General features: G+C 46.7%; 1 protein-coding gene across 3 annotated transcripts in view; it reads right to left on the bottom strand.

The window, feature by feature from the left end:
- The window catches only part of AP2B1 (adaptor related protein complex 2 subunit beta 1), a 76,911-nt gene extending 56,687 nt beyond the window's left edge, over positions 1-20,224 (bottom strand). For 2 of the 3 annotated variants that reach the window (XM_058854358.1, XM_058854360.1), the window contains exons 1-5: positions 20,094-20,224; positions 15,874-15,931; positions 13,806-13,911; positions 11,736-11,871; positions 9,959-10,204 (exon numbers count right to left, since the gene is read on the bottom strand). In XM_058854358.1, the coding sequence (XP_058710341.1) occupies positions 9,959-10,204; positions 11,736-11,871; positions 13,806-13,911; positions 15,874-15,910 (525 nt within the window). In that variant the 5' untranslated portion in view covers positions 15,911-15,931; positions 20,094-20,224. Of the gene's footprint in view, positions 1-9,958; positions 10,205-11,735; positions 11,872-13,805; positions 13,912-15,873; positions 15,932-20,084 lie in introns of all 3 variants that reach the window. The other variant, XM_058854359.1, reaches the window with a different exon arrangement.
- Positions 20,225-20,251: the final 27 nt, after the last annotated feature.

The following is a 20,251-nucleotide window of genomic DNA, read 5'->3' as shown; positions in this document are numbered from 1 at the left end:
AAGAACTTCAAAATCATTGAGTCCAACCATTAACCCAGTCCTGCCAAGCCCACCACTAAATCATGTCCCCAGGTTCTATATTCAGATGTTTTTGGGCACTTCCAGGATACCCTAAACCCTGGGGCAAGTACAAGTCCAAGCAGCTGTGGTCACATTTCCTTCCTTGCAGGGTCCATGGAGTCTATCCCTGTGTTTGCCACGGGAAAAGGATGGACAGAGATGCTGTTCCCACGGGTGGAGAACAGCAGCTCCAACCCAGAGACCAAACTGTGAATGAGCTGTTGCTCTCAGGATCTTTTTGGGCCCATGTCAGCAAAAATGCAAATGTCCAGTTCAAAGGTGAGGATGGGACACCATGTGGCAATCCACTCATAATTCCATTTAAATCATCCATGAGGAAGTGGCAGAAGGCCAGATGGACTTAGGAACATGGGCTGTGGTCTCCTTGAGTGTTAGAAAAAGGACTGGGAGAGGTTGTCAAACATCTGGAGCAGCTCAGTCCTGCCAGAGGAGCTTAGATCTACAATCCACAGTCCACAATTAAAGCTGGTCCCCACCTCAGCACCACAGTGACAAGGACATAAATGAAGCAAAAGGGGATAAGTGAAAGGGTGGGGAATAAATTCAAACTTTAAGCAATATTTATTAAAAAAAAGGGACTTGCTGGCGATTTGCACTGAACATATTGATGTGTTATGGTGTTGTGCTATGCCAACAAGAATCAGCATCTTCAAGGCTTTTCACACAGCCCCAGCAGAGCTGAAAGGCAAACAGCTCCCAGGAAACAGTCCAACACAAACACTGGCTGGAGCACACACACTCACCTCTTCCCTGGCACTGCCACAGGCAGGAACAGGAACGTGGAGCAGCACAAGCCAGCACTCACAATTCCAGCACACAACTCCTGCTCTGCCAACTGCTCCCACCAAGGGACAGGTCAGCTCAAGGACTGGAGCATCCCCCACCAAGAGTTAGCACTCAGGTATGGCAAAAAGTCCATAAAGAACCATTCAATACCAATTCCTGGATTACATCACCTGCTAATCCAGTGTGTGTTTTGGCACTCATGGAAGTGCCACTGGAAATATTTAGAAAGATGGGTTTTGGCCAAAAGAAAAAAAATTAATCTGCAATATCAAAGCTGAACCTTAAGTCTTCACTTAACTGACATTTCTTCCTTAACACACCAACACAAAATCATGAAGTCCAACTACATTAAACAGCAAGAACAAAGTGGTAAGTTACAAGAAGTTATTTTCTCTTTAAAATAAAAAATGATGGAATTGCTGGGCAATCAAAAGTGACATAAAAGTAAGCTAAAGCATTACAAATGGTATAGGACTAAGGAACTAGACACGTTTCACAGGCTGATGGAAGAAAAATCCCCAAGTTTCTTTACAAAACAAAGTATTCTCTGCTTTTCAAAACATGCCCCACTTTTATTTTGATAAAAAAACAACCAGTTGTATAATTTATCCCATAGATTGGAAGAAGCAGACTTAAAGTACATAGAACTAGCAACTGGTGTAGTCTTGAGTTCTCAAAAATAATGAAAAAAAACAGAAGTCAACCCAGTAGCCACAGATATGTGAGTCTAAAAAGCTAATGAACAGGAAAATCTTTTAAAGTTTGAAATTCCAAGTTAAATCCACAGCAAAATGCCTCATTTGACTCACAATTAAGAATACAAACTTTAAGCTAAGAGCTACCAAATGGTGATCTGCTTAAAAAATCCCCCAGAAAATAAAAATGCAGAGCAGATTGAGGAATTAATAATAATTAATAACAGTAACAGGTCCCTGGCTTGCTGATGTAAATCAGTTCACCCTGGGTACACGATGACATTATTCAAATGCAGCCACAGCAACATCCCTTTGGAGCACAGATGAGCCGAATGACAATAAACCTCCTTTTGGCTGGAATTTCCCAATAAGTTTAGGCTCTTGGAGAAGAGTCACAGGGATGAGGATAACCAAAATCTCCCAGGCTCTTATTAAAAAAAAACAAAAACCAAACCAACAAGCCCAATCTCTATGCTTAGAGCTACCTCACAGCTTTAACAAGAGCCCAACAGTTTTAAATCCACCTCCAGACAAACTCCCTGTGCAGCCAGAGAGACCAGACCCAACCTCGCGGGAAGCTGCAGAGGTAGGAGCACTGCGATTTCCAAGTGATTCCTTCTGGCAGCTCAAACCTTCAGCTCACAGCAAATGGTATAAAACAGCACCAGGGAGGGAAGGGGGTGGGTGAAAACCTGTGTGTCTGCCTGGCAGCCCACACGGAAAAGCTTTGCAGGGGCTGGGGGGACAGGAGGGAAGCTCGGCACATCCAGAACGCCAACCAGTCGAAGCAATCAGATTATTTCCCTAGCATCCCAAGCTAATTGGAAATTAAACCAAGTGTGTAATGGAGTTAATGAAATACAACGTTCTGCTGCTTGAAACAGGAACCTCTGGCTTGCCATGCTGTTGAAGTGAAGTGAAAATGAAGAAGAGGAGGAAAAATGAAGTGGCTCGGAGAAGATGCTGAGGGAACGTTCCCTCCCCAGCTGGAGACTCCTGCACTCCAGGGAGCTCTCCTCCAGGGAGCCAGGCTCCAGGAGATGCTTCTGAGAATGCAGAGGTGCTGACATTTCAAAGAGCACTCTGTACTTGCAGGGTACATGTGTCATTAAGCACAGACTCCCAGACGGGAGATTCAGAGCATCCATGGAAGGGTTTCACAGGGCTGCTCATTTTTATGACCACGCTGTGTGCCCCTATAACAGGTGCTCCCCAGAGAACACAACCCCTCATCCTGTTTACATCCTATCTCCAAGCCCTCCTTACTCTGCTTCTCTAAAAACAGCCCAGAAACCATTAAAATTTCTTACTTTACAAAAGTAATGATTTCCTGTGAGGGTGGGGAGACCCTGGCTTAGGTTGCCCAGAGAGGCTGTGGCTTTCCTGTGCCTGGAAGTGTTGAAAGGGGCTTGGAGCAACATGGGATAATGGAAGGTGTCCCTGACCATGGCAGGAAATGGAACAAATTGAACATTAAGGTCCCTTCCAACCCAAACCCTTCTGTCATTCCATGATTCTATGAAATGCCTCAGCCATGCAAGTCAGAGAGCCTCTCACACTGTTAATGCTTGTTTATATGTATAGATACAAATTAAAGCTCTGGGAGACTCACACATTCCCAGCTCCTGGTCACATCCCAAAAACTGCCTGGGTGGGGAAGACCTCCTGGCTTGCTTTTTGGAAGTGGGCTGAATTTTTATGGAGGTGTCAATGGAAGGAAAGTGAAGTGTTACACTTCCCACGGTGTGCTTGCCCTAACTGGGTTTTGCACTTCCCTGCAGAAAAATGGCACTTTGTGGCAGACTGGAACATCACTCCTGCTCTCATATCCTTGCAAAAATCAGGATGTGTGAGCTGTAAGGCAGGAAAACAAGCTTCCCCCAACTGTTGAAACTCTTGTGGAAGGTGTGCAAGAAGCTGCTCAGGGATGGCTCCATCACAAGGGGCTTCTCCTTGGCATAGAACAGCCCTCAGAGCAGGAAATTAAACTCCACAGGAAGACACAGAGGGTCTACAACTCTTTATTCTCCTTCCAGAAATCACTGTGCTGTGATCCCAGTCTGGATCAGTGACGTGTGTGGTACCTACCACACACATCAGAAACGTTTTGCTTCATTTTTTGCAATTTTCCTTGCAGAGGTTCTCGCTGGCACCATCCAGTGGCAAATGGGCTGTCTCTGATCTGAGCAAAAAGCACCAGCTAAGCACCAAATTCCTTACAGAGCCTTAAAAAGGGGGGTGCAGAGTTACAAAACATCACAACCACAACATTATCTGACAAATGGTGCTTGTCAATAGCTAGAATTGTCTGTTCCAATGGAAAATAACACGTAGACACATGTCAACAAGATACCCAGCACACTGATTGATGTTAGAGATCCTGGAATGATCTGTTCAGCAAGACTAATGCTTTGGAAATTAGGCACATACTGGTGGCTGTAATTGGAAGGAGACAATTCTCTGATGGATGAATTTGTCAATTAAGCTTTATAAATGAGGGGTCTGGGAAGACAAACTCTGGAGCCATGGAAATTCACAAATTATCAAACTCCTTGCCTCTCTGCCAGTACTGAAAACAGGGAAAAAGCACAGCTTTGAGGGAAGATGCTCAAGACCTGTATCCTTCATGCCAAAACCAACCAAATAAAAACCCAAGTCCCACATGCATGCTTGAAACTCCCTCAGACCTCTTTAGGATGACAACCTGTAGTAAATACCTACTCAGAAAGTGAGATTCCTCTGCAGGAGCTCATTCCAAAGCCAAAGCTGGTTTCACCAGCAGAACAAGGGGGTCAGAGTGGGAAACCAGAAGTTGTGCCACCAATCACAGGTGGCAGCTCTCCCTTTTTCCCTACTTTAAGTCTTTGCTGCTGCCTCCTGCAACACACACAGCTGGATTCTGCACTGCCAGGCAATCTCCCACATTTTCTCTCTCTAGCATCCCACCACACATGAACACAGCCACTGCTCAGACAGGTCCTCCATAGCTTCTCCCCACCTCTTTCCCAGCTCATTGCTGCTTTTGGCTGCACAGTTTACCAAAAGTGTTGCTCTTTCTCCTGGGCAGCCTCATGTAAACAGCAGAGGCATCCATTAGAGAGCTCCAAAGTGCCACCACCACTCTTCGACAGCCCCAAGCAACATCCTCATTCACTGCAACATATCCATCACTGGGTAAGAGAAATTCCGCCCACAAATGCCATCAAGTGTCTCCCAGAAGGAAACATTATCTCTACTTGCAGCACAAACATTATAAAAAACCCCAAACCACACACAAGACCAATTCAGACATGGTTGGATGACTTCAAGATCCAGCCTGCATCTGCAGTACTCAGATTGAAAAGGAGAGGGATATTTTTTGCCCACAGGACAGAAAGGGTGTCCTGGAGCAGCCCCAGGCTGATGAGATGCTGCAGAGCCCAGCAATATTCAGCTCCATACTGGGATGTGGATTTTCAAGTCCTTACAACCTTCATGAGCAGGAATCATGAATTCAGCCAGCAGTGACAGCTCACTCCTCCCACCAGAAAAAACACCAGCTGCAGAGGGAAAACACAGGGCTGGGAGAGTCCCCATGAGGAACAAGTGATCTCCTGTGCCCAGGGAGAAGGTGCTGCTCCACTCCCTGTTGGATAAGACAATTCCCACATCCCTGACTGCCTTCCACAAAGTCCTTTTGGGACTTAGGGGAGCAACAGTTTCTTAGAAAGGGGTTCTTTTCTCAGCTTTACTACACAGAGAAGGATAAAATTCCTGCAGAGGACAGGCCCAGGGAACAAAAGTTCCTTTTGTTTCTAAACAGGCTCATTCCTCAGGACATTCATCTCATAGACACTCTGCTTGCCAGCTAGTAGAAAAATAAAAGGAATATCATCTTCCTCCATAGGGTCATCCAGGAAGCTCCCACACACCCACTCTGAAGTTCTGGCAGAAGAGGAACTGCCACATCCCTTGCAGGCACTGCAGGGGAGACTGGAGAACACTCTGATTTATCTCTACAGGTTTTCAGTCTCATCTGTGATCTGTGGAAACTCAATACTGCTGGAGGGAATTTGGATTAGATCGAGCTGGACCTCACCACCTCCAGCTGTCAGATCTCAGATTCCCTTCTTAGTGTTAATGCTACAGGCAAAAAACCCCCAGGTACAAGAGAGTTTAATTATACTCCACACACTTGGTGCATTTACTAATCAGTTATGTGATCTCAGGTTACTCTGTGCTGAGTCACAACAGTATTTCTCCCAATAAATTGTGATGCAGAGGGTATAAAACACAGCACAAAAAGTCTGTGCAGCCCACAAAAACACATAGCAGAACAGCCACACCTGAAAAACCTTGGATCCAGCATGAGGAAGGAGAAATGCTACAGGAAGGAATTAAAAACAGAACCTAGAAAATAACAGGGAGAAGGTGACATCAGTTAACTTAAGCCATGTGGATAACAGAAAGATTGGCAAGGAATCTATTCCATGGGTTAAAAGTTACCTTAGAAGGTCAAGGATGGAAAATATTTGGAGAGAAAGGTTGTTCCATTCAAATATTAAAAGACAGTAAGGCTTTAGATGGATTTCCTCTTATGTTTTTCTGCTAATATTTACATTCCTGAAGAAAACCAAGTGGAGGGATAAAAACCAGGAGGGAAGTAGTTACAAAATAAAGTGTCTAAAGATAGTCAGCTTTCATTCTGCATTCAGCTGCTGCCATCTCGTGGTCTGCTCTCCCTCTCCTGGGCACAGCACTCCCAATGCTCCAAGGAGGAGCAGTCATTATATGTGATTCACAAAGGCCAGAACAAGACAGCAGCAGGAAAAAAATAATAAAAGAAGGTTTTCCACAACCTCAGAGAACCTCTGGCCACTCCTCTCTCCCCTCACTATTTCCTACTGCTGGGTGTGAACAATGCTCTGCAGTAACTGAGTGCACAGAAATCTCATTTTGGAACCATGTTTTTGTTAGAACATGTGGGAGAACAGGCTTCTGAGCTGCATTATACCCAGGTTAACAGCAAAACAGGTGCTGAGGACTGAGCAAGGGCAGCAGCCCAAGGCAGCCAGGCCCCAGCTTTATATTCCTCCAGTCCTGCTTCTGCTGAGCTTCACATGCAGAAATGCAGGGTGAAAAAAGAAGGATTTGCCTTGAGACAGCTCTGGGAAGAAATGAGGGCTCCCTCTATGGAAGGATCCTCTTCAGTAGGATCCCAACTGACAAAGGGCAGCCACAGGCACTTCAGACCTTTCTGTAAAATGAGATTAAAGACTCCTTCACAATCAAACTTCTGCAGGGCAACTGAACCGTGCCCTTGTGAGGGGTTTTGGGCCATGGCCTGCACAAGACATCTCAGATAACTCTGCTATCAAAAGCCACCAGCCCACCTGGTGCCTCACCAGATACACCCATATCAATATATCTGCAATGAGAAGTTTGAATTAATTCACCCAGGGGATGCATCTGCACAAAAGATCCCTTCATGTGAACTAAGGCCACGTCCTGACAACAAAAAAAATACAGATAAAGGGAAAGAAGCTTGGCTGTGCACCTACAGCACCTCAACAGGACTTCAATGCCCTGAACATCCCCAAAGGCTGCTGGTTAATTAACACAGAATAATGCCATTAATCCAAAAATATAAGGAAAAAAAAAAAAAAAAGAACAAACTCAAAATGTTTCTGACAAGGTCACCTCCAACTTAATCAGACATCCTTATGATGAAGGTGATCTGAGCCCAGAGAAATATGCACCCTGATCTCTGCACAATTATGAGGCAATTAGTGAGCCACAAGAAGGAGATGTTCCTCTACCAACACCCAGCTAAAATGCTTAGTTTGCTCATGTGCTAGAGGCAACCAATTACAAAGTCATAATAAAACCCTTCTTGAAGACAATTTTTCAGCTGCAGCCTTTTTTAGCTTCTGCTCAAAATCCTCATTTCTCAGAAGAGAGAACAAGTGTGGATTTCCCATCTCAAAAATTCTGCTTCATTAAGTATCTAATGTTGCCCATTTCCACAAGCCATCAAAAGAGGAGAAACATTTATAATATAAATATGAATGAGCTTGGCTAACAGGTTGTAATGATTGAGATGCACCATTTACAGAGGAACAGGCCATCAGAATAGATCCATCTGTACCATTCCTTCCAGCAATCTCTCTTTTGATAGCCAATACTGATACACACATTTTACTTAAAGAGACCTTCCAGGCAGGACTGCATTCCAAGGAAAAATGCCTTAATAAATACCAATTTGCACACAAATATAACTTATCTGGCAAACACAATTCAAGGTCATCAGGAAGTTTCACATGGAGAAAGCAGCATTGAGGTGGATGGTTTGACCAGGAAGATGAACCTTAATTAGGGGTGGATAATTCCTGTACTTTTGAGGGAACCACTGTGCCACAAAGGCTCAAATTTCAAAGAGGATCAACTTACCTAGAGGGAATGTCCTTTTCTACTAAAATTGTAACAATAATAGATATTGTATTAAATCAGCTCTAAAAGCCTCACACCTTTGATAAAATCTCTCCCCATACACCCTTAAAAAGCAACAGTATTATACCCCATCTACAGTACAACCTGGCAAACCAGTACGTAGAACACCAGCTACAGAATCCTCTCAAAGCCTGCAGATCTGAAAACACACTCCAGGCCTCTCCTTCATCAGCACCGCTCCTCCAAACTACATTTTCCTGCTGTGACTCCTCAGTTTTGGAAGGAGCAGGTGAGTACAACATGAAGTAGGTACTCTGACCCTGCACAGCTTCAGGAGAGCTGTCCCAGCCCACCCTCATTATCACCAAGGAGCTCATGAGTTTTCCTGATGTTTTTTTAGGAAGCCCTGTGCTACTTTTGGAGGTTTATTTAGCAAATGGAGCATACATTGCCCTTTGGTTTTTTTTACTCTTCTCTCCATTCATTTAAATCTATATTAAGTTAATGCACTTTTTAAATACATATCTGTGCTCTCCTGTCAGCCAGTGGTTCATTTACCAAACCACTGAGCTCCACAGAGATAACAAGCACAGAAGGCAAGCAAGACCTTGTTCTTTCTCCTGAAGTATCACATCTTTTCAGCCAGAGCTCTTCACCTCATCAGAACAGAGTTGGAATCCAGGCTGGGAGAAGAGGAGGTTCTGTCCCTGCCCTCCACTGCTGCCTGGGAGCTGCTGAACACCAGGGTCAGCACTGAAGTGGAACTAAAGAAACCCAAGCAAGTCCCTTCAGAGGCTGCAAGGCACACCCTCCACATTGAATTGGAACAGCAGGTGCTCCTCTACAGGCCTCAGAGCTGCCTAGACAAAGAAAGCATCTTCAAGTAGTCATCAATATTCACACAGAAGCCTGGCATAAGAAAAAAAAAAAAAAAATCAGGGAGGCAGATAAAAAGAGCAACTTGTAAAAGAGCTGGGTATCAGAGAAAAGAGGTGTCTGTATCTCCTGAGAGACACCACCACTCAGACTGCTGCCTGTGACAGTCACACACCTCAAGTTTTACTGTCTCTAGAAAGTCTTACAAAGAGCACTCAGCAGCCTTCACTCTCCTGCTAAAGGGGACAGCACCTTATCACCTGTACTTGGTTTAGTCCAGGTGCCCAAAGACTACAGCAAGACAGAAATTGTGTGGTTTGACTCATGCACCACAGAAAGAGCTGTTAAACCTGCCCTAATAATGTGAGATTATTTCTTTAACCAGAGTCCATTCCCTAAAAGAGCTAAAATAGTAGCACATTCCTAAACTCTGATTTAAACTGAGCTTTCTTCCTTGGTAAGGGTCAGGATGATGTTGGTATGCTCCCTGGATTCCAGCAGGAAACAGTATTAAATGAAAGGATGATGCAGTGAGGCACTTCGATTCCTTGGCCATTACCTTTTAGTCACAAAATAATAGCAGGAGACACCTGGCTTGGAAGTGGACCCTTCATCAAGCATAATTAAATGCTGATTTAGTAGGTAATTTACTCCTGTGAAATTCTTGGTCATGATCTCCACCTCTCCTCTGACGACTCATTTAACTTTATTAAAAACATTAGCATTGATTTTCTCCACTCATTACGAGCCAGTGGATTTATCTGCACTAGCAAATGAACTCATCCAAACTCTTATTCCAAGAAGAGCCAAAGCCTGCAGGAAAATAAGAGCTACAAGCTGTCACCAAGGCAGCAGCATCACATATTTCTTGCTCTTCTGACTCACCTGGCCAGGAAGTTTCGCTTTTGCAGCATTCAAGACAGGCAAAAGCCCAAACAGATCAAATAACAGAAGATATTTACTGTTTTCTGAGCCAACAAGTGTTCTCTAACCAACAAAACCACCCCAGTGCAGCAGCTGCAGTGGAGAACCTTTCACATTTGTGATTGATGAACAGCACAAACTCAAGCAACGTGCCGGGAATACGTTACCATGGGATTGGAGTCTGCAATCAGGTCACGCAGGGAATCCAGGAATCCTTGGTCCTCCACCATCTGGGCATTGATGTCGTGCAGCTTGGCCACGCAGACAGCTGCGGTTTTCCTCACGTAGGGGTCCTCATCCTTCAGACACTTGCGCAGGGGCTCGCACAGGTACTCTGTGATTTTATCCACGCGGATGCAGCCCATGGTGCGCACGGCCAGGGCGCGGATCAGGGGGTTTGGGTCCTCACAGTCCTGCACCAGAACATAAACAGATCTGCACCTGCAGCCAGAACCAGGCTGCTCTTAAGCAGCATCTCCCTGATTACGTGCTAAGAGCCGGGTAATTATTTCAAATCAGGGATAAAAGGGCACTGCTGCTTCACAGAAACATTTTACACTGTCTCAAGATGCTTCCATCTTATAAAATTGTCATCTAGGTGTCCCTTTATTCTCCCAGCAAAGCTGCTTTCAACGTGATCCAACAGCTAAGCTGGAGAGGCAGCTCTCAGCACCCATAATCTCACCACAGACAAAGTAATTTACTGATTTCCAACCTTCCTGGTTTAAAGGAGCAAGAAATAAAACGGGAAAAAATCAACAATTAACACAACACAACAGTCATCAAGGCCTATTTCTTAAAAGCCAAGCACAAACACCCCTTAAGTTACAACACATGAAGTACTAAGCAAAGGCTAATCTAGAGGTGCTTTTCTAAAAAGAAAAGGCAGACAGGAATACAACATTTCCTACTCCAAGCCTACATAATTTTCCATGCATCCAATCCATCTACATCTCTGAGCTCCTCCAAAACCAGCCTGTAAAAGGATGGCTACAGAATGACCCACAAAAGCATTTACCTCTCACTGTTCAAATTTCCTGCAGCTGAAAAACTACTTTTAAAGCCTGCAAGAGAAGTGACACATCCTACCATTCCACACCTTGAACTGGGAAGTGCTGAGTTTGTGCAAACCAGCATCAACACCTGCTCTTCACTAACACCTGTCCCTCAGCTTGCCAAAAGGGACACCAGGCTTTCCTCTGCAGGGTGTGAGATGGAAAGTATCATCTTGCTAGTCCATTCTAACAGAACTGCACTTTAAAGATAGAGAATATTCTTTCCAGAGAGGAAAACAGGGACATCTTCTCTGGCCAGAAGGAGAAGACCTCTCAGCTTAGGTCTTCTCACCTCTTTCTGCCTCAAGAATCACAACAGAAACTTGAAACTCAATCCTATTCCCCGGTGTCTCCAATTTTATAACGCTCTGAAAGGAGTCTCAAACTTCTTCTAAGCACTGGGTTTTATCTTGCACAACATGGGACTGAAATAACATTTCCCAGATAAGGAGAGGCAACCCAGCAATCAGGCTGCTGTTTTTCCAGTGAACTGTCTCTCAGTTTCACCAGAGATAAAGGTTTTCCACACAGAGCACAGCTGGAACATTCAGACAGGAAGTTTGATATCCTTGTCTCAGATACCACAAAGGCTGAAAGATGAAACAGATAAAATCTGCTTTCCAATACCAGAAGTTGGTAAAACAACAGAAGCAGCTTTCCCTGGAGCTCTGTAAGTGGCTCACAGCCACTTAGAGGGCTGCTGAAGTCATCTCTGCAATAACCAGGAGGAACAATTGGGAGAAAGGACCTAGATCTAGTGGATTCTGCACCCTCCTCTACGAGCCCAGCCCCAAAGCAGAGATAAAGCTCCCAAAAGCTGATGGACAAAGAGATGTGCTGGCAGCCACTGTGCTGGAGCCTTTCCTGATGTGCCAGGGGAGCAGGTTACCTTCACAAAGCTGTTGACAGCCATGATGGCCATGTCTGGCTGGCTTTTGGCATAGTTCATCAGGTACAGGTAGACCAGCTTCTTCAGCTCCAGGTTGTCAGTCTGCATGCAGTTGACAACATCAGGGAACAGAGAGCTGGATACACAACACAAGGATAAGCAAGGATGGAATCAGAGAATTGTTTAGGTTAGGAAATGGCAGCAGTTCCCACAGCACTGCCACAACCATGTCCCCAAGTGCCACAGTTAAACACCTAAAATTCTTCCAGGGATGGTACCACTGCCCAGGGTAACCTGCTGCAATCCCATCTGAAGCTCCCAGGCACAACTTGAGGTTATTTCCTCTCATCCTGTAACTTGTCAGCTGGGAGAAGGGACTGAGCCCCAGCTACACCCTCCCGTCAGGGAGTTCAGAGGGAAAAGGTCCCCCTGAACCTCCTTTTCTCCAGACTGAGCCCCCCCAGCTGCTCCTCATCAGACCTGTGCTCCAGCCCATTCCCTCCTCTGGACACGCTCCAGCCCCTCAATGTCCTCCTTGTCATGAGGGGCTCCAAAGTGACCCCAGGATCTGAGGTGTGGCCTCACCAGTGCTCAGCACAGAGGGACAATCACTGCCCTGGTCCCGCTACAGGACCTACCTGATGCAGGCCAGGTGCCATTGGCTCTCTTGGCCACCTGGGCACACAGCAGCTCATGTTCAGCCACAGCTGACCAGCACCCCTAGGTCCTTTTCCATCTTTCCAGCTGCTCTTCCCCATGCCTGGAGTGTTCCATGGGTTGCTGTGACCCAAGTGCAGGACCTCGTATCACTGAGCCTCACACCACTGGCCTCAGCCCATGGGCTCAGCCTGTCCAGATCCCTCTGCAGAGCACTCCTGCCCTCCACCAGATCCACACTCCCATCCGAAAAATAAAAAACAGAGGTTGCATGGCATGCAAAGGGGACAGTAACAATAACAAGGAAGCCAGAAAAACTGCAGTTCCACTTTAAGCACCCTGTGGTTTAATGAAACCTTCCCTTTTAAAGCAGTTTGCAATGGCTTTTATAATAATAATTTAACCTCTTCTATGGCTTTAACATAGGAGGAAGTGAAAACTAATGCCATTTCCTAAATGTGTTTTAACTGGGGAGCTCACCAAGCAAGAAAATTCTACCGTGCCAGGCCTGGAAATGAACCCACAAGAAGAAAGAAATTGCTTTAAAGTATTTTGGTCATGCAGGACATTTATGAAGAAGCTGCCAAATTTCAGACTAGCAAAGTCCAGAGTGATTAGAAGCTTAAACACTGACAAGCTGGGTTTCACTCAAATGTCAAACAGCCATCTGTAAGCACCACTGCAGAATAACACAGGAAGTTACACAAAGATTCTGGAGCATCTAGGTTTGCTGTGTGGATCTTAAAGGTGAAGGGTATATGCTGCTAAAAGATTAGGGTTTTTTTCCCTTTCAGTTTATATGTTCCTTCATTCTGTGATGAAGTCACGACGCTGAATTTGCAACCTTATATTGATTTCCGTGGCAACAGACCATGCTGCAGTGAATCCAGAATTACTGACTCTCTAGGCTCCAGGAACAGAAGCTGGGAGGGAGAAAGCATTCACTCAAACAGGTTTTTCTGGTTCTCTCAGAAAATAGTATTGGGGACATAAATGCCAGTGTCCTTTAGCTGCAGTAAGACACAGGTTCAGTTTTTAAATCACCCATTTTAAAACGTAGCTTAAATTTATGCTGTGCCAGATAAGAAAAACTTGCAATTACCTTTGTAACACTAAAATCCAGGACAGCAAGCAGCAAGAAAAATATCACCTGAAGTGACATACAAAATGGCTGAATTCTGGGTATGTTTTAAATAAAAAGGGCTCTTGGCACTGAGCTAAACCCACACTGAAAACAGTTGTTTCTCTTGCTTTCAGTGACAGCAAGGAGTTTGAGAAACCTGTGACTCAGGCACAGCACAGGCAAGGACACAGCCATCCTCACCAAGGTGCCAAGGAGCTGTTCCATGGACATCTGTCACCACACTGAGTCCCAGGAAAACTTGAGCTGCCACAGGCACAAGCTGCTTTTACCTGACATCCTTCCCCACGGTCATGGCTGCAATAACTTTCTTTACAGCTTCTTTCCTCTTCTCTTTCTTTTCATTGTTGAGTTCAGCCTTCAGTTCAAAAATCTCTCCTGGGATGAGACAAAAAAGAACAGATTGAACCTCTCAGGAGAAGAAAAGGGTCTTGTTTTAGGGATAATTCAAGAGTGAATTTTTGCTTTCTTGGCCTGTTATTGCCATAAAACTGGTTCAGCAGCGCTTGGAAGCTGTCAGACCTTGTGGAGAACATGGTTAACTGAGAAACAAAGCTGCAACACTCAAGGGACTGATATGACTACACCTTGCAGAGGAAAATGCCACAAACAAGAACCATGCTGCGTGTGGCAGCTCTCCCACCTCCAGGACACCAAATCACATCCCTGGAGTGTCTGTTTCTCTGAGGCAACCATTACATAACCAGCACGAAAAGCTGCTTGGAGATGCCAGATTCGTGCCTGCAAGAAACAAACCAAGCTAGGAATTCTGCCCAGACTTTTAAGTTTTGCTCATCGTTGCCTTCTTCCTGAGAAAGTTGGAGTGGAGCCCAAATGCTCTGGTTCCTGAAACAGGACAGCATGTGTTTAGTCCAGTGGAAAAAAGCTAAAAAGACAGAGCTACCATTAACAAAACCTGCATGTAATACAGCCTGCCTGGATTTCAAGGCTCCCAAAGCAGCCTTTTCCACAGCATTAATTTTTCCAGATATGATTGTGTAGAAAGCCAGTTCAGGCTGGGTCACCAAAGTGGCAATCAAGTTTATAAAATAAAGCAACATGTGCAAAAGGCTGTTTATCAGGCCTGTTCCAGACAGAGCCAGTGGTATGAGAAGGATAATGCTCCCAACAGACAGAAAGCTTTCCTCAGGAAGGACAGCCAGCAGCGTTCCCCCTGGGAGCCACAGCCTGAGCACACGTTACAAATACCAAAATATCCCCGACAAAATTCTAGCACCAACTTTCCATTCCTACTCTTGCTCAGAGCAGCAGCACTAATTAAAATCTGACACAGAGAGACTGCCAGGAACTCCAAAAAAGAAGGGAAGCTGCTGCAGTGCAGAGACCACTCGTCATCCCTCCTGCCTGAGGAAGAGCCTGGCATTACTCACCCACAGCTCGTGCCCTGGAGCGGAGCTGAGCCGGCTCCAGCTCTCACCCAGCCCAGACTGGCTCCCTGCAGCCAGCCCACAAAAAGCTGCCTTTAGCTCTCAACTTTCAGAGCTGCTCCTTCCAAAGATGCCAACTGCATTAGCTTCGTTTATGAGCTCATTGTGAAGCTTAATGACACATAAATAGATCAACAATGTGGGTTTTTTCACTGGCAGGCATTCAGAGGGAGCACTCAGCCATTCTGCAAAGGGGAGGTTAATGCAAACCAGTTTCCACATCTGCTGGAGAATGATCAGGCTTAAATTGCACTCAGCAACAATGTGTTCAAGAACAGGTCAGAAAATCTGCCTGGGACAGTCTCAGCAGAACAAGCCCTGCTCTGAAACAGCTGAATGAGTAAAATAATCCCAAAGAGCCTTTCCAGGCATCCCGTTTTTAAGGGCAGCAGTTTGTCCTGAGGCGAGGTAACCACCACACCTGCAGAAAAGGCAGAGGAAAGTCAAACAGAGCACCTGCAGCTTTGGAGAAAATGGCAGCAGGAAAACCCATTATGTTTGCTCGATGTATATATCCAAAATATTAAATTCTTCACATCAACTTAATCCTGTGATGCCCAAATTGACAACCATCCTTAGTCTGGCACTCGTTAGCCCATAACCAAAACTTTGTCTCTGGCCAGATCTGCACTCAAATCCCAATGTTTTGCTTTCAGATACTTGAGAGAGGAGCAATTTGGGTCATTTTGTGCATCATAAAAACGTATAATATCGCAGTTTTGTCTTTTGTCACCATGTGACCTACTTTGAAAGTTTCTCCCTGGATGATTAAGAAGAGAGAAACAAGGACAGAGCTACCAGGAAAGCACAAGTTCTCCTGCATGCAGTTAAAACAGCTGGGTAAAAATAGCCACCCACCACCTCCAATCCACTGCACCAGCTCAACACCAACCTTTTTTATTGGTCGTGAAGTATTTGGAGTCCGTCATGGTTCCAGCTCCTTAAAACACCTGAGAATATGAAGAATAAAAAAAGAACAAGTCAGCTCCAAATGCTGTTTGGTGGCAACAGCCAGTTTGTGAGGCAGAAACTCGGAGCAAGGATGGCTGGTGAGTGAAGGAGGAAGCAAAAGCTTCACATCCAGAGGCACAAGTTCCCCAATCTTCATCCTGCACCTGCTGCTGGCATTACTTGGCAAAGCCAGGGATTTAAAAGGCTTGGTAAAAACACAGCAGTGGTGCTCAGCCCAGCTTCCTAAATTCTCCTTCTCAGCAGGCAAAAGGCATTTTTGGAACTCCTTATAACCAGCAGATGCTGGTATGCTCTGCAGCTGGCTTTCCTGGGTACACAGATTCATTTTCCAAGGAAAAGCACATCCAGTGTCTCGCCTGGCAGTGAGAAGTCCATGTTTCAGACAAAGGAAACTGTCATCTCCCCCTAACGATATCTGCCTGTGCTGCATCTTGATGGAAGGCACAATTAACCCCACTTGCAACACCCACCCCCAGGCCTTTCATTCCTTTCCCTCCTTTTGTTCCCAGCAGATGCAAAACAGTGTTTTTTTTATGAAAAGAAAAACCATTACTTTTCAGTTCTCTCAAGCTTGAAATTGAAATATTTCTCTGCCAAGATCTGACATCCCACCTCTGAGACACATACACAAAGCTCATTATTTCAGTGCTGCTTTGCTTTTTTTTTTTTAATTTTATTTTATGGACAGGATGGAAAAATGCTGTTGGAGCATCAAGTGCTCAGCAGAGCCACGAGAGTGGTCTCACCAGCACTTCTCTTGCTCCACAGAACTAAATTAATGCCTCGGAATACAGGGATTGCCTAAACATATGTGGATATCCATCATTTTATTCTTACAATTGCTAGCTCTGTGACAAATATGAAACAATTTTCAAAACAAGCAGAGGAATGGGCAGTTTTGCTGCTTTTAATGAAAATCTGTATCACTGCTAGGAACTATGACCTTAAAACCATCTCAAAAAGGATTTTATCATTTCTTTCCTCCTTTTTCTATTTTTTTTTTTGCCCCAATTCCCCTTTTCTTACACATCCTTCCATGACCTTAAGGGCTGCCAGCAAAGCAGTAAATCATCTGTTCCCTAAATGCTGCCTGTCTTGCCTCTAAGCCCTGCAGGTCTTGCTGGCTCAGCAACAAAAGGACCAGCACAGCTTTGAACTCCAGGACTGTGCAATCACATCACTGTTCTTTAACCCCTGCCTTCTTCATCCCTTCACCAACCCCAATCACCATCACCATTCCCTTTTCCCCCATCCACCTGGATCAGTTTAACACCCCAGCAGTTGAATTCCCAGCAGCTGCTGAGGGGTAATGCCCCAATTTCCACCCCTTTCTCCTGGGGTCATCCTGTCCAATTGCCAAACATCTGGATGAGGATCAACCTGTTGCTTTTCCCAGTTTCCTGGAGCTGCTGCCTGCCCTGTGCCTGTCTGGTTTCCACCTCATCCAATTAGACTGAATTACTGGGTTTGGTTTGATTTCTCTCCCTTTCTGCTCCTGCCAAGCCTGGAGACAACTCTGGAAACACATTCCTCATGCAGATGAGGTTTAACCTCCTTCCAAAACAGAGGCTGGGTTGGGAAAGCCACATGAGCCACAATGAGTGCAATTTTACCAGCAAAAATCTCACAGCCCCCACCCCCCAAAAGCAGAGGCTGCTGTGGAGCTTGTTTTGTAATTAAAATCAGAGTCTGTGTTCAGCTGCAATGTTACTGCTGACAGAGTCCTTCGGGTTTGAGCTCAGCTTAAAAGGAGGACTTAAAATGTTTTTCTCTTCCAGAGTATTTGGCACAGTGCCATGCAAAAAGCACTGAATGTGGCCTCGATGTTCTTTGTTTGCATTATGTGGGGATTTGTCATCCAGGGTCACATCTCAGCTGAGCTGCTCTAATACAGCTTTAACTGGGGCCAGAGCAGCAGATTAGAGAGAAAATCGAGGGTGGGGAAAAAAAACCCTACCCAAACACCATAAACAACAGCACAGCTGCACAAAGCTACACACAGAGAGGAAAGCACCCTGCTGAATTCCAGAGATGGTCATTAAACCCTAAGTGCAGGACATTTTGTTGTTTTCCTTTCAGATTTTGCTTTCTCCTTTCATATACTTGGAAACATGAAGAATCCTAGAAACACTCAGACAGGGCCAAGCACAGCTCATGCCTTTCCAGCCTCCTTTGACAGATGTAAATGAGAGCTGACTTAGGTCAATAACCAAACTGCCCTATTCCAAGTGCAGCACAGGATAAAGCTCCTTTTCTCACAAGCACACAGACTGCTGCTTCATGTGTGTCAGAGCTTGCTTTGCACACTGTTCAGAGACAGCCTGCCAGCAGCACTGGGTATTATCTCATCACTAACCATCTCAGCATGCTTTACAGCAAATGGAACCAGAACAGATATTTAAAACACTGCTGTTTGTGTGACTGCAGAAAATGCCAGCTCCTTGTACACAAATCTAAACCGAGGAGAGCCAAGGTAAATTAGAACATCACAAACAGTCTTGTATTTTTTGAAGAAAAATCTACTTTAGACTGCCCCTTCCTCACTCTTTTCTGTGCCCAGCAGTTGCTGAGATGGAAACAGGTAAGAGGTGCACAAAGCTGACAGCAAAAGGCTCCTCCTGATCCAACCCCAGCAGACAAGAAGAGATGAAAAAGAAGAATTGCTCCAGAAAGCTCCAGCAATGCTAAACGCTACAAACAGTGGCTTAACCTTTCAATGTAGACTGAACCAAAGCAAGATAAGCCTCCTCAGCCCAAAACCACACAGAAAGCTTGACCCTGGGTCTGACCAACACCTGCTTGACCCTACACATGACTCCAGTCAGCCTGACCCGGTCCCCAGCACTGACCCCACACAGGAGGGTGGCAGGTTTAAGGGCTTTGGGATTGACCTAAGCTCCGGGACATTGAAACCATCAATCCCTAAATCTCTCAAGTGATCCCTGGTTTAACTCCAGTGTAAGTGGTGCCACCCATTCTTCCTGGAAAGCCTTTCAAGGAGCTGCATGACAATCCAGGTGTGGCCCAGGGCCACTGGAGAACCAGGAAGATAAACACAACAGTGGAATGGGGATGGCAGAGGGAGAGCTATGCCTGCAGCCCCAAACTCGTGCTGGCATAGGGATTTTGTTTCCATCCTGGGGACCAAACACCCCCTTGGTGGTCCCCATTCCACCTGCTCCTCCTATCACCTCCCCACTCTGTGGAAGCCCCATCCCAGCTTTGTGGCCAGCCCCTCCCACATCTCCAGCAGGACTCCCAGCACCCACCCACATCCCAGACTGGCATCCCAGTACCTCCCCCCAAGCCCCCTGCCCACCAGCCCTTCCCCCTCAGCACCATTCCCCAGATCTCTCCCAGCACCCCCAGTCACAGGAGTGCCCCCCACAAATCCCAGCTCCCCTCCCCAGCACTCCCAGTCCCAGCAGTGCCCGCCAGTCCCTCTGCCAGCACCCAGTCCTCATCCCTGCCTGCTCCCACCAGGATCCCAGTAGCTCACTGTGCTCATTCCCATCCCACCAAGCCCCATCCCAGCAGCCCCACCTCACCCCAGGGCCCACTGACCCCACTCCTCACTCCTGCCCCTCCAGCTGCCCTGCAACCACCTGCCCAATCCTTCCAGTGCCTCCCCATCCTCTTCCAGTACATCACCAGAGCCACTCCCAGAGCCTCACCAGCCACTCTCCCACCTCATTCCAATTCCCTCTCCCAGGATCACTCACCTCCTCCCAGTACCCACCCCCAGTGCCCCTTCCCACCCTAACCCAGGTGTCCCTTCCCACCCTATGCCAATCCCCCCACCATCCCCTCCCAGGGCCCTCCCATCACCCTCCAGCCCCTCCCTAACCAGCATCTCTCCCCGCCCTATCCCAGTACCCCCCCAGTACCTCACACCTCCTCCCAGCCCCCCTCCCCACGCTCTGCCAGCCCCCCACCACTGCCCTCACCGCTCCCAATATCCCCTCCAGGCACCCCCCCAGCCCCTCCCAATTCTCCACCAGTGCCCCTACCCGCCCTATCGCAGTCTCCCCTCCCCGTACCCCACCAGTGCCCCTCACCCGCTCCCCGTATCCCCCCCCAGAGCCCCCCCCACCTCCCCCGGTGCCCTCAGCCCCGGCCCCACTCACGGACCGGACTCACCGCTGCGGGGGCGGCGGCGGAACCGGAAGCGGAGGGGCCGGGCGGACTCGCGAGCAGCGAGATCGAAACCTCCCCCGCCCAGAGCGGCCGCGCCCCGGCACCATAGAGCGGCGGCAGAGGGCGGAGCGCCGGCGGCCCGCGCTTCCGGGGGGCGGGGC

The sequence above is a fragment of the Poecile atricapillus genome, chromosome 21, assembly GCF_030490865.1.
Source record: "Poecile atricapillus isolate bPoeAtr1 chromosome 21, bPoeAtr1.hap1, whole genome shotgun sequence".
NCBI lineage: Eukaryota > Metazoa > Chordata > Aves > Passeriformes > Paridae > Poecile > Poecile atricapillus.
Note: the sequence above shows the minus strand (reverse complement) of the source record. Positions and strands in the feature narration are given on the sequence as shown.